The following is a 12,241-nucleotide window of genomic DNA, read 5'->3' on the forward strand; positions in this document are numbered from 1 at the left end:
ACATCAATTCCAGCAGCTGTCATTCAACTCCATATTTACTACTGACATATGCCATGTCACTGATATTGACTGGTATTGTCATTGCCAACTGCCTCAGCCACATCTGCACTGTCAGTTCATCCTTGGAATAAGAGGCACTTAGCAATGACCAAGAGCAAGACCTGAAACTCACCCACCTTTGCCTAGATGCTGCATCCAGACTCCACTTTCAGTGTACATCCACCCCCGCTCAAACAACAGCAACTAGTGTGATGTATCCACTGGCTCACCAATCCCATTCTTGCCCGCTGCCTTCTGAAAGCCCACATTCTACCTGTTAGACAATGTGATGCACTCCACTGTCTACATGTCTGTTGCTCTGGTGATGCAGTATTTTGTGTAGTCAGGTATTCAGGGAGACTGTAAGAGTTGAACCTGCACACGCCTCACCTGTCAGTGCGTAAATATTGGCCCCATGTAGATGTCCACATTACCATTTTTCCGGACTTTGTGCATGTTCGTGTGGACTTTGACAACCATCTACTTTTCTCTGACTGCTGCCGTTGCCTCTCATGCTGGTGGACAGATTCACCAGCTTCCCTGAGGCAATGCCAATACTCGACATCATGACCACCATGGTAACCACCACCTTTGTCTCCACGTGGTTGCCCGTTTTGGCTGCCCGTGCTATGTCACAGTGGACTACAAGTGCCTATTTACATGTGCCTGACAGACTTCTGTGGGACTGAAATGCACCTGACATTGAGCTACCACCTAGCTGCCAATGGCTCGATGGAACGGTTTCACCAGTTTGAAGCATACACTCAGCTATCATAACAGCAAGTGGAATACTGTCATGGTGCTGGTATTTATCAGCCTCCTTGTTCTTCACAGGGCTAAACTTGAGACATCAGCTACCGACCTCATTTACAGCTAGCCTCTCGCTGTCCTGAACGACTTCCTGGAGCCTGCCAACTGGCTCATGGATGACGTCATCCCCGGGTTTGTCATTGCCTTGCAGGATTGCATGGCTCATCTGCTGCCAACCCCCTGCCCGTCCGTCTGCAAGCACTATGGCAGATGTAAAGGATTCATTCATAGAAACCTTGTCTCGTGCTATTCTGTGCATTGACCCTTGTCAGCTCCCACTTCGCACGCACTGCCACGCCCAGACTAGGTCCTGAAGTGAAGTGTGACTCAAAGACATTTATCCTACATCTTCATGGCACCCCTACCAGCAGTGTGATTGATAGACTGAAGCCCACCTATATGCTGCCTGATCTCATGCAGCCCAGTCTGACTACCATCTTTGACTGGGCGAGGTGGTGTTGTGGTTAGCACACTGGACTCGCATTCTGGAGGATGATGGTTGAAACACACGTGCGGCAATCCTGACTTAGGTTTTCTGTGACTTCCCTAAATCACTCTCTGCAAATGTTGTGCTGGTTCCTTTGAAAGGGCACAACTGACTTCCTTCCCTAATCCGATTGGATCGATGACCTTGCCATTTCGTACCCTCCCCCGAATCAACCAACCATCTACCATCTCTGTGCAAATCTCATAGGCGATCACTTCCAACAACAGTGGTGCCACTGCTGCCAATGCCAGTGCTGACACCATGACAAGTGTCCCGCCACCAAAGACCTCGAGATGCTAGCCTACCACACTACGGCCAAGGACACTGTGGGAAACCCACCATGCTACATCAGTGCTGGCCCTGTCCCTGACCCACTGGTCGTTGACAACACAGACATCAGCACCCTTGACATGTAGGATGTCCCTGCTCCTATGCCTGTCCTACAGCCTACGCCTAACTCGGCAATTTCGCCTTGACAGCAGGTTAACATCCCCCCATCCAGCCCCCCACCCTCCCATCCCCCATCCCCCATCCCACCGCCACCATCAATGCTGCATGCAAATTCTACAATAGTGTTATTTCACCCTTTTCCAGCACCACATCCTCAGCTGCTGCTCATCCTCGTACTGGAGGCACCAGCCAAGCCACTCATGCTCACAGTGCATGGCGCATGTGCTGTCAATGGCCAGAGTCTGCTATCGGCCTGCCAGCCTATCCTCGCAGCTACCCGGCAACATCTCTGTGCTCTTGCTTCTACAGCCCCAAGCTGGCAACTGCGCCTTGCGCCTGGCCACTGCTGCAAGCACAGCACTAAACACAGCTCAGGCTGGCCCCACACACTCCACCCTGCACTGCACCAGGTTACTCACCACTTGGGCCCATTGATGGTACTGCACCACTGTTTGCTGTCATGGAGTGGACTAGCACACTTAATCGCCAGCCACCCCACCCACCTCACACCCAGCATCCTAACACCTGGCACCCGCCTCCATTTCATGGCTGACAACTGCAGACCTGCAGTGTTGACCGCTCTGCTCATGGCCTCAACACTGATACAGTACACAGTCCTCACACCTCACCCCCCCCCCCCACCCCCCCATCCCCCACCATTGGTAGCAGCCTTCACCATCACCAGCTCGCTCACCATCTGAGCTCCACACTCATGAGGGGCAGGTGGGCCTTCGTGTGGCAGTCCTTCCCCGCACATGTGTCTTAGCATATCTGTACATTCCTACTTCACTATGACTGTCTCCTAACACAGCAAGTTTCTTTCTTTGTGCGTATACTTCCGCAACAAGCTGTCGATTCTGTCGTGTGACCGGATACCTTCCTACTACAGTCGCTGGCTACAGGACAGTAGCTCAGTTCCTAGCAAGGTGTTCGCTGATCTAGCCCCACCCTTAGTTTTGCCCTTCTCCTCGTGGAATCACATTGACTTTGGCCCAGCGACAGCAGTGGGCCGAACACACTATGTGGTAACGTGCTTTGCTCTGAAACTTTCAGCTTGAGTTTCATGACTCATCCGCACCACACCATCTCTACATCGTCTATACAGCCCAGTGAGTAAATTAGTGACTTGTACCACAGAACATTCTGATTGGCACATATTAGTACCCACATGAGTGCTATTAGAATGCCGAGTTGTGCCTGTCACTGCTGGCACACTCATTGTTCAAATCCTGTCCAGACCACGTCTTCCGCAAGAGACAATTAATTCTGTGCATTGCATTGTAAAAATTTGTTGTTGTACTGGCAATACTCAGGGACGAGATAGTGACTTTGTTCGATTTCACTAGTTGTAGTGTGCCATGCCTTTGTTTAGTGCCACCACATCAGTGACTCTCTCGAATATTTGTTAATTTTAAGACCATTTCATGATTTTCTTTTATAGTAATTTAGTCATTAAATAAATGTTTTGTTTATTAACCACTTGTGAACACTTCCTGTTATGCCGCATTTCACGGTTTAGTAAGATAGGTAGGAAAACTTTCGTACAGAAGTGTACACACAAAAAAGATCATCATAGAGAACTGCCTAACTGCTTCACAAAACTGCTTCCACAAACTGGTTTGGCACTGGCCATTACACAGGATGGGCAAAATAAAACTGTCCCAGAAAATATTTACAAGATTGACATAGAATTGACCCTTGTTAATGAACTGGAGAACTGCATATCACAGAAAATACTGGAAAACATAAATTTGATACACCAGTCAGTTGCTGTCACATGTCTGTGCATTTGCAGCTCCCACTTGCTCTGTCCCAGTACACAGTTGTGTTATTGTGTTTGAGTCAGTGAGGGGAGAAAACATATTTAGTGACCAGTTGTATTGGCACAAAATTGTGCTCACAATAACATACTTCTTATAGCCATTTCTAGTATTCACCCAAAATTCTAACATACAACAAAAGGTTAGCTGAAAAAGCTGCTATTGCTTCTGTTTCTTGGAAGTGTGATAACAGGTGTGAACCTAGTGATTATCTGAAATTTCAGTGAACTTAGTATTAGACTTAGAACTTCATTGTGTGCTAAGTTGTGTTGCTTGCCACTGTATAAACTGGTGTTCTCAGTGAGGTACGTATTTAGTATCTTATTTCTTGCTTTCTCATCACTGAAAAAATATTTTAATATATTATATTTAGTCTAATAATACTGTAAATTGTAGTGTTACAAAGCGCTTACAACATGTCAGTTCAATTTTGTTTTATTTATTTGTATTTTTTCTTAAATTTTTAGTGTGGAGGTACAACACATGTCTTGAGGCTCAGCTGGTCACCAGATGGTCAATACTTAGTATCAGCACACGCCATGAACGGTGGGGGTCCCACTGCTCAAATTGTTGAACGTGAGGGATGGCGGAAAGATAAGGATTTTGTTGGACACCGAAAGGCTGTCACATGCGTTGTAAGTTTACTACATTTTCCTACAGTAGGAATAATTCGTTTCTTATTATACACTCGTGCTCATAAATTAAGGATAATTGCATAGTGTGGTGCCACACAATGTGGCACTACACAAAACTGGCACTAATAGCATAGTCACATAGGGAACAAACACGACACAGATTGGTAAGTCCACGGTATTGGTGATAAGTTTAGAAAACCATCCCGAAACACATGTGCTACAAAACGCCACTGTTTCCTGCGCGTGTACCCCAACATCAATATTGGATATGATAACCACACACACTTACACAGGCCACGCAATGGGTTGGCATACTCTGGATCAGGTGGTCAAGCGGCTGCTGGGGTATAGCCTCCCATTCTTGTACCCGTGCCTGTCAGAGCTCCTGAAGTGTTGTAGGGGTTTGAAGACATGCAGCGATACGTCAACTGAGAGCATCCCAGACGTGCTCGATGGTGTTTAGGTCTGGAGAACAGGCAGACCACTCCATTCGCCCGATATCTTCTGTTTCACGGTACTCCTTCATGATGGCAGCTCGGTGGGGCTGTGCGTTATCACCAATCAGGAGGAAGGTGGGACCCACTGCACCCCTGAAAAGATGGACATACTGGTGCAAAATGATGTCCCAAAACCCCTGACCTGTTACAGTTCCTCTGTGAAAGACATACAGGGGTTACATGCACCAATCATAATCCCACCCCACACCATCAAACCACGACCTCCATACAGGCCCCTTTCAAGGACATTAAGGGGTTGGTATATGGTTCCTGCTTCACGCCAGATGAAAACCCGGTGAGAATCACTGTTCAGACTATACCTGGACTCGTCCGTGAACATATCCTGGGACCACTGTTCCAATGACCATGTACTGTGTTCTTGACACCAGCCTGTGGCCAGGGGTCAGTGAATGCACCTTGCAGGTCTCCAGGTGAATAAACCATGTCTGTTCAGTCATCTGTAGACTGTGCATCTGGAGACAACTGTCCCAGTGGCTGCAGTAAGGTCCTGAGCAAGGCTACCTGCAGTACTCTGTGGCTATCTGTGAGCACTGATGGTGAGATATCAGTCTTCTTGTGGTGTTGTACACTGTGGACATCCCGTACTGTAGCGCTTGGGCACGTTTCCTGTCTTCTGGAATCATTGCCATAATCTTGAGATCACACTTTGTGGCACACAGAGGGCCTGTGCTACAACCTCCTGTGTTTGACCAGAGTACAGTCGCCCTAGTACTCTACCCCTCATAACATCATCAATATGTGTTCTTTGAGCCATTTTCAAGACACAGTCACCATTTGCATGCCTGAAAACGTGTGCACACTTACTTGGTGCACCATACTCTTACATGCACCAACACACCTCTGTATATGTGACTGCTGCCAGCGCCACCGTGCAATGACCGAAGGTCAAATGCACCGCATGGTCATACCCCGAGGTGATTTAAACCCACAAACCACCCACCAGAGCGTTGTATCAGCATGTATCAGCATCATCCTTAATTTATGAACATGAGTGTAGTATGTAATAAATTATGAGTATGAATTACTGACCATTACTTACATTCAGTAGGTGAAATGTGTAATACTGCTGATACACACATATAAAAGAGTGACTCACTACCTGGCTCTTGGCATTAATAGTTTCTCCTTGGGAGAGGAGATAAGTTTCTCCTTGGGAGAGGAGAGGGAAGGTTGGGAGAAGGTTTAATAGAAAAGGCAGTGTAAAAAGGCACCATCTATAATGAGCAGGGTTTATACACTTCGGGACAACTGGAAAATTTGGGAAAAACCCAGGAATTTTTTCATCCAGGAAGAACCTTGAATTTTTAGAAATCTGGAAATTTTTTATTGTTTTATTTCTCAGTTAAATTTTTGTATTTTTAACTGGTAAGAACTTAATGCAGCAATGAATCTATAAATGAGAGAATAACACCAAAATAAAACTTAAGTTGCATAGAAAATGTGCCATTTACAACAACAAAACACAGTGCATGCACATTTCTCTGCTGGCAGTGAAATGTGTCAAAAGCTTTAGCACGAATCCCATGCAGTACTTAGTAACAACAAACTGCTTTCGATGAGCATGACATCACAACTGTTTGCAATTCTAAAAGTTTGTGGAAAAATATTACAAATGGTGGTGTGAGAAGCTTTAGTTTTCAAAGTAAATTTCCTTTTAAGCAAGATGAATTGTGTTATGTTTGAGGATGTGCAATGAATTTCTTAAATCACAGAATGTTTGACTCACATTCAAAACTTAACACTATGGGGACCAGTCACTTGGAAAAGTTTTGGACCCAGAAGACAAGCGATTTATGCCATTATTTATAATTTATCTGAGACATTTGTGTTTGATGTTTCTTAAAGGGTAACACGTGCTAAAAAAGACAAATCTTCAAGGTGAGTGTTTCATATTTATTTTAGTTCTTTCATAGATTACAAATTATCAGTGTCAATGGCAAATAAAGTTATCATCCTTCCAAAAAGAAGTATGAGATGAGGTCTTGAGCAATTTCAGATTTAATTGGCTTTTCTGTGGAAAAATAGAAGTGATCGACGGAACATGTATTCAGCCAGGTAACCCATGAAATGTTTGGTCCACATCAGTGAAATTTATTATTTTGCTTGTCAGAAAAATTCATCAGCTGTAATTTAAACTGTGCTTTTAGGATCATGCATAACCACACCCTCATAAAAAAAACTGCAAAAAATTTTTGACCACCAGTATTATATGTGAGAGTTTAGCTTTTCTTGTAACTGTACTGCATATATATCAATTTAAATCATTAACATTTGCTATTTGTGTGTTTGCACTAGTTAACAGTGATGTTGCTATTTGCTGACGACATTGTGTGTCTTATGGTCCGAATATCTGCTGTCATTGGCTGGCGATCATGTGACATGAGCTACGATTGGCTGACAAAAGTGTACCAGGCAGTGAAATCTCAATTTCAGTGGTTTTGAAGTGCTGTATTTTGTGGAATTCTTGTTTATACTTTCATAATACTAAAATATGCACTCTTCGCGTCCTGAACACCTCTCCAAAATATGTAGGTTTTTGCTAAAATGTCAGGAAGTTCGCACAAAACCTTTACCATCCAAAGAATTTATAAATAAGTTTTACAGCTCTATGGGAATTTTGCAGTTCCATGGGAATGTATGTTGCCATTTAACACAGAGAAAATGTACTTTCATCCAGGAAAAAGTGTGTTTTTAACCGTAAAATTCGGAAATTATTATTTTTTTCTCTCTCTTTTTCCACGTGTACACTCTGATGAGGTTGAGGGTACACAAAGCTCTGTCTGAAGCCTCAATACAATTGGCTCTCTCTCATTCTAGGGTCTGAGAGCCTTGCCCAACCTGTCTCCTCTCAGCTGCAAGGAAGGAATTATTAGTGTGTCATTTTCACTGCAGTACTATATATATTGTCTGTGAAGATAAATACTCATCAGTGACGCTGTCTCATAATTTATTGGTTTTCTTGTATGAATTTTGTTTTGTTGGTAGTATTGTCGATAAAAGTTTAGTTTACAAATGTTTTCATTATTGGAGGTTGGCTATTTCTTTGAGTAGCTTTATAAACTGTTTGGAAACTGAAGAATAAGGATGTGTGCTCCCATTGGAAACTGAAGAATAAGGATGTGTGCTCCCATTCTCTGTAGCTAAATATGTTACAAGGAACACCTACAGATATTTCACAAGGAGGGTATATCAGCACTTCTATTGGGTACCTTTACCTTTCACATAAGTGGTGCACCATCACATAGACAGGTCCTGATGTGTTTATTTTCACTAAATGCATTAAAAGAAAACAAAGAACAGAATATGACTGCCGTACTTCAAATTGTAACACTATATTGTAAACTTTACTAATGTAGAAAGAAAAGTAATAAGACTAATAGAATTTAAATTAGGTTTATGCCCTTTTTTCCATAATTCTTTCTAATGGTTCATTGCTGTCTTCTATCTTTCCCTATCTTCCCTGGATCTTTATATATTTATATGACTGCTACACTCAACATCCTCTGTAAACTGTTTTCAGCAGTCTAGTCTATGTTTGCTCCTGCTATTTTTCCACTTTACTGTTCATTCCAGCACCAAGTTAACTGTTTCTGCATTCTGTAGCAGTTGTGCTAACATGTCCATTTTTGTAATGTTGTTTCATAGAATTTGTTTCTCACTTATTCTTTTTAATACTTCATTTTACATTTTGCTCTTGCCATTTAATTTTTAACACATCTTGAGAGAACCATTTTTCAAATGCTTCCAATTTCTTCTTCCCCAGATTTCTGATGATACGTATTTCACGTTGTGCTCCAGACACACACATTCAGGAACTTCTTTGTTTCCAATGGAATATGTGCTGTAGAGCTCTCCTATTGCAGAAAGCCTTCTTCACCTTTGTCAGTTTCTTTCTGATATCTTTCTTACTGCAACCTGTCTCTGTACTCTTACTTCCTAGACTGGAGAATTCTATCACTTCTTCCACTCTGCATTGACTTCATATTTGCTTTGTTTATCCTAAAGCCATATTCTGTGCTTCCTGTACTGTCTGTTCCTTACAATAGATCTTCTAAGTCTTCCTTGCTTATGGTAAGGTGGTGTGCGAACCATAACATTATCTGTTCTCTTTCGACTTTATTCCTCTTCTGAAATTGTCTGTCACTATTTCATTGTTGCTTTGATGTACTAATTGCAGAACAGTTGTGAGAAGCTGCAACCTTGCCTTACACACTCCCTAATACTTCCCTGTCTTGACATTCCATGTTTATTTCTCCCACTTGACTTTTGCACATTTACAGTTAAAGCTCCCATCTCTTTACTTTAGCCCCCAGTCTTCCAAAGATTGTGAACTACTTATTCCATTTTATATTTTTGAATGCTTCCTCTAGGTCCACAAATGCTAGGAAGCTATCCTTATTTTTACTCATCTGCCTTCCATTACTAAGCACAACACCACAACTGCTTATCTAATACATTTTGTCTTTCTGAAGCCAAACTGTTCTTTTTCCAGTATATCTTCAGTTTTAGTTTCCACTCTTATGTACATTATTTTGCTCGGCAGTTTACAAGTGTGACTTATCCAACCTGTCATCTGACACAGTTGTCACATTTATCCATATGTGCCTTCTATGGTAATGTGATCGCAGTACTTGGCTGAAAGTCTCATGGTAAGTAACATGTATCATAGATTTTTTTCCATTGCTGGATGGTTGCCTGTTTCCATTGTCTTTGATTCCGAGCAACCCGGTACCGTAGTGTTCCAGGCACCTGCTTCATGTAGTCAACCCTCTCTTTTGAGAGGATGGAGCAGATGAGACAGTGCTGTGACAAAAAATTTATCATCTGCTCCAATTCTCAAAGTGCCTTTCTCGCTGTTGGACAGATGTACCCAGCAGATTGGATGGTGCAACAAGTGCAGGACACACTCCTTCTCTTGCCCAGGCAAAACAAGGAAATCGTTTTGTGCTGGGTTCCAGGGCACATAGGCATCCAGGGTAATGAACTCACTGATGCTACTGCTAAGGAGGCTTGCTCCCTTCCTCCTCCTGCCAGCTGTTCAGTCCCTCTGTGGGCTGTCACTTCATTTGTGACCAGAAAGGCAACATTTTGGTGGGAGTCCCAGTGGCTGGAAGTGAGGAACAGTAAACTATGTTCCATCTAAACTTCAGTGTGACCATGGATCACCTCCTTTCGCTTGCGATGGTGTGAAGAAGTAGCCCTTACTTGGCTTAGAGTGGGACATATTGCCCACTGACACACGGCTTGCTCTTACGTTGGGAGGAGCCCCCAGTATGTCAGAGACGCGGGACAAAGCTGACATCTTTTAACCGATCGTGTTCTCTTGCCAACCTGAGGCTTGAACTGGGTATCCCACAGGATCTTCCCTCTATTTTAACTGATAACAAGGCGAATATTGTTTGTGTCTTAAAATTTTGTGCTGTGTCCGGAATTCTTCCCAAAATACTTGGTGTGCAATCTTAATGTGTCACATATTATTTCTAAGTTGTCATCCAGCCACACTTATTGGTCCCTTTCCTAAAAGCGTCTTTACAGGTATTTTCTCCATGATTTCGTTTAGTTATCCCGCTGTGTCTCACTGGGGTTTTATTACGGGCTTTTCTGAACCTCACATTTCTGGTGTTGCTTTACGTTTCCTGTGGTGGGATCAAACGTAGTTTTCCAGTTTATTGATCTCCTTCCATAGATTATGGAAATCTTCTTCAGTATAATTTTAATACTAGGGCGCTGATGACGTAGCTAAATCATCATCATCTTTTTCCATGTGCCTGTTTTTAGCTGTCTTCTATTATGTCAGTTGGGACTGACATATAGTCATTTTTAACTCCTCTCTGTCTTCGTGTTCTGTAGTTTTGATTTGGACACGTATGACCTCAATTGTTTTTTGCACCCTAAACCAATGCAAAATCAAACCCTTAGTAACAGAACTGTTGTTTCAGATTATCCTCTTTCCCTACAACATTACATGCAATGCTTCGATTTGTAGAATATATTCTTATTTTCCCGAGCAGCGTCATTTGAAGATTCAAATGCGAGAATAGTTTACCGCTAGAATGTTTTTGAATGAAAATTATCAATATATTTAATTTGGATGACTGCATATATTGTGGATACATATTAAATGTATTTAATGCAGTGGTTTCCATTAACTTCTGTATCGATATTCTGCTGATTGTTGTTGAATTTTCTGCCCTTAGGAGCATTTCCCAACCCAGTGGCAAGAGAGTGGTCTGAACTTTTACTCTCTCATTTGCACTCTTTTAATGAGGTCACTGTCATTACTGTCAAAGTTTTAAGCAATAACTAGGATTGAACCTATGACCCCAGACCTTTCTGGATTCATAGTTAGTTGCTATCCCTAAAACGAGATTTTAACCATATTGCACAATTATGTCAAAGGGTTTCTTATTTTATAAATTTTGAGTTATCAGTGGAAGGTAGAGATAATTTTTGACAGAACACATTGGAAAGTAAGTTGTCATGTGTCTCCAATTTTTTCATATGCAACTAGAGGATCAGCATGTGTGTTTCAGTGGCATTTTTATCACTGTATAAAACAAAACAAACACCACCCTAACGAAACCTTGAAGGCTCAATAGTACAGTCTCATCCCAAGGCAAGAAGAGCTCTTGTCAAGACTATCAGGTGGACAGTACTTTTCGAGAATTGGTTTATCCTAATCTTATTTACAGTTGCAGCTATACAGACAATCCTGTAAATTCATGGTCATCATTATCCATTTGGATTACACAGATACAATAAATTGCTTTTCAGAATTGCTAGCACACCAGCAGTTTTCCAGTGTTTTTGAGCAGATGAGTCAAAACATTCTGATCAGACAAGTATCAGGACAATACAGTAGTAAATTATGAACTTATGTCTGCCATTCCAGACCACTTCAACGGAATGGGCTAAAGTGTAACCTACAAAAGAATGAACTCTTTCACAAGCGAGTTGAGTATTTCATCTACATGTTGAATCTTAAAGGACTTCAACTGAATTGACAACATATGTAAAGCATGGAAAAAATTTAAGGGCCTACCAACTTAAGATCTTCAATCATTTCTTGACAAAATAAATTATTATGTATATTTTATGTTGGACCCTCTTCCTCACCAGTTACAAGTATTCTATTTACTATCGATAGACAACACAACTTGCTAATGCCAATGTCCTGTCTAGACTACCTGTGGGACCAATCTCACATTTGACTCTCAGAGGCACTATGCTTCCAAGTAGACAGCATCTTACAAAACTGTCTTCAAGAGTGTCCTGTTGATTACACTGTGTCATGCTGGTTCATTTATTGTAGATGTCATAATTTTCGCATCTGTCATCTGTCAAAATTACAACAGCACTTACTCCAAACAAGCCAGCATGACACACAGTGTAACCCAATATCCAATAAGAACAAATTCTCCATTGTGTATAAAATATTGTTGTCATGTGGATCACATCATGCTAGATAATAAATGTGACTTA

At 42.1% G+C, this 12,241-nt stretch overlaps 1 protein-coding gene across 2 annotated transcripts in view; it reads left to right on the forward strand.

Moving 5' to 3' along the window:
• The window catches only part of LOC124544946 (protein HIRA-like), a 205,381-nt gene that overhangs the window by 56,423 nt on the left and 136,717 nt on the right, over positions 1-12,241 (forward strand). For both annotated transcript variants that reach the window (XM_047123692.1, XM_047123693.1), the window contains one exon: positions 4,074-4,241. In XM_047123692.1, the coding sequence (XP_046979648.1) occupies positions 4,074-4,241 (168 nt within the window). The remainder of the gene's footprint in view (positions 1-4,073; positions 4,242-12,241) is intronic.

The sequence above is a fragment of the Schistocerca americana genome, chromosome 8, assembly GCF_021461395.2.
Source record: "Schistocerca americana isolate TAMUIC-IGC-003095 chromosome 8, iqSchAmer2.1, whole genome shotgun sequence".
NCBI lineage: Eukaryota > Metazoa > Arthropoda > Insecta > Orthoptera > Acrididae > Schistocerca > Schistocerca americana.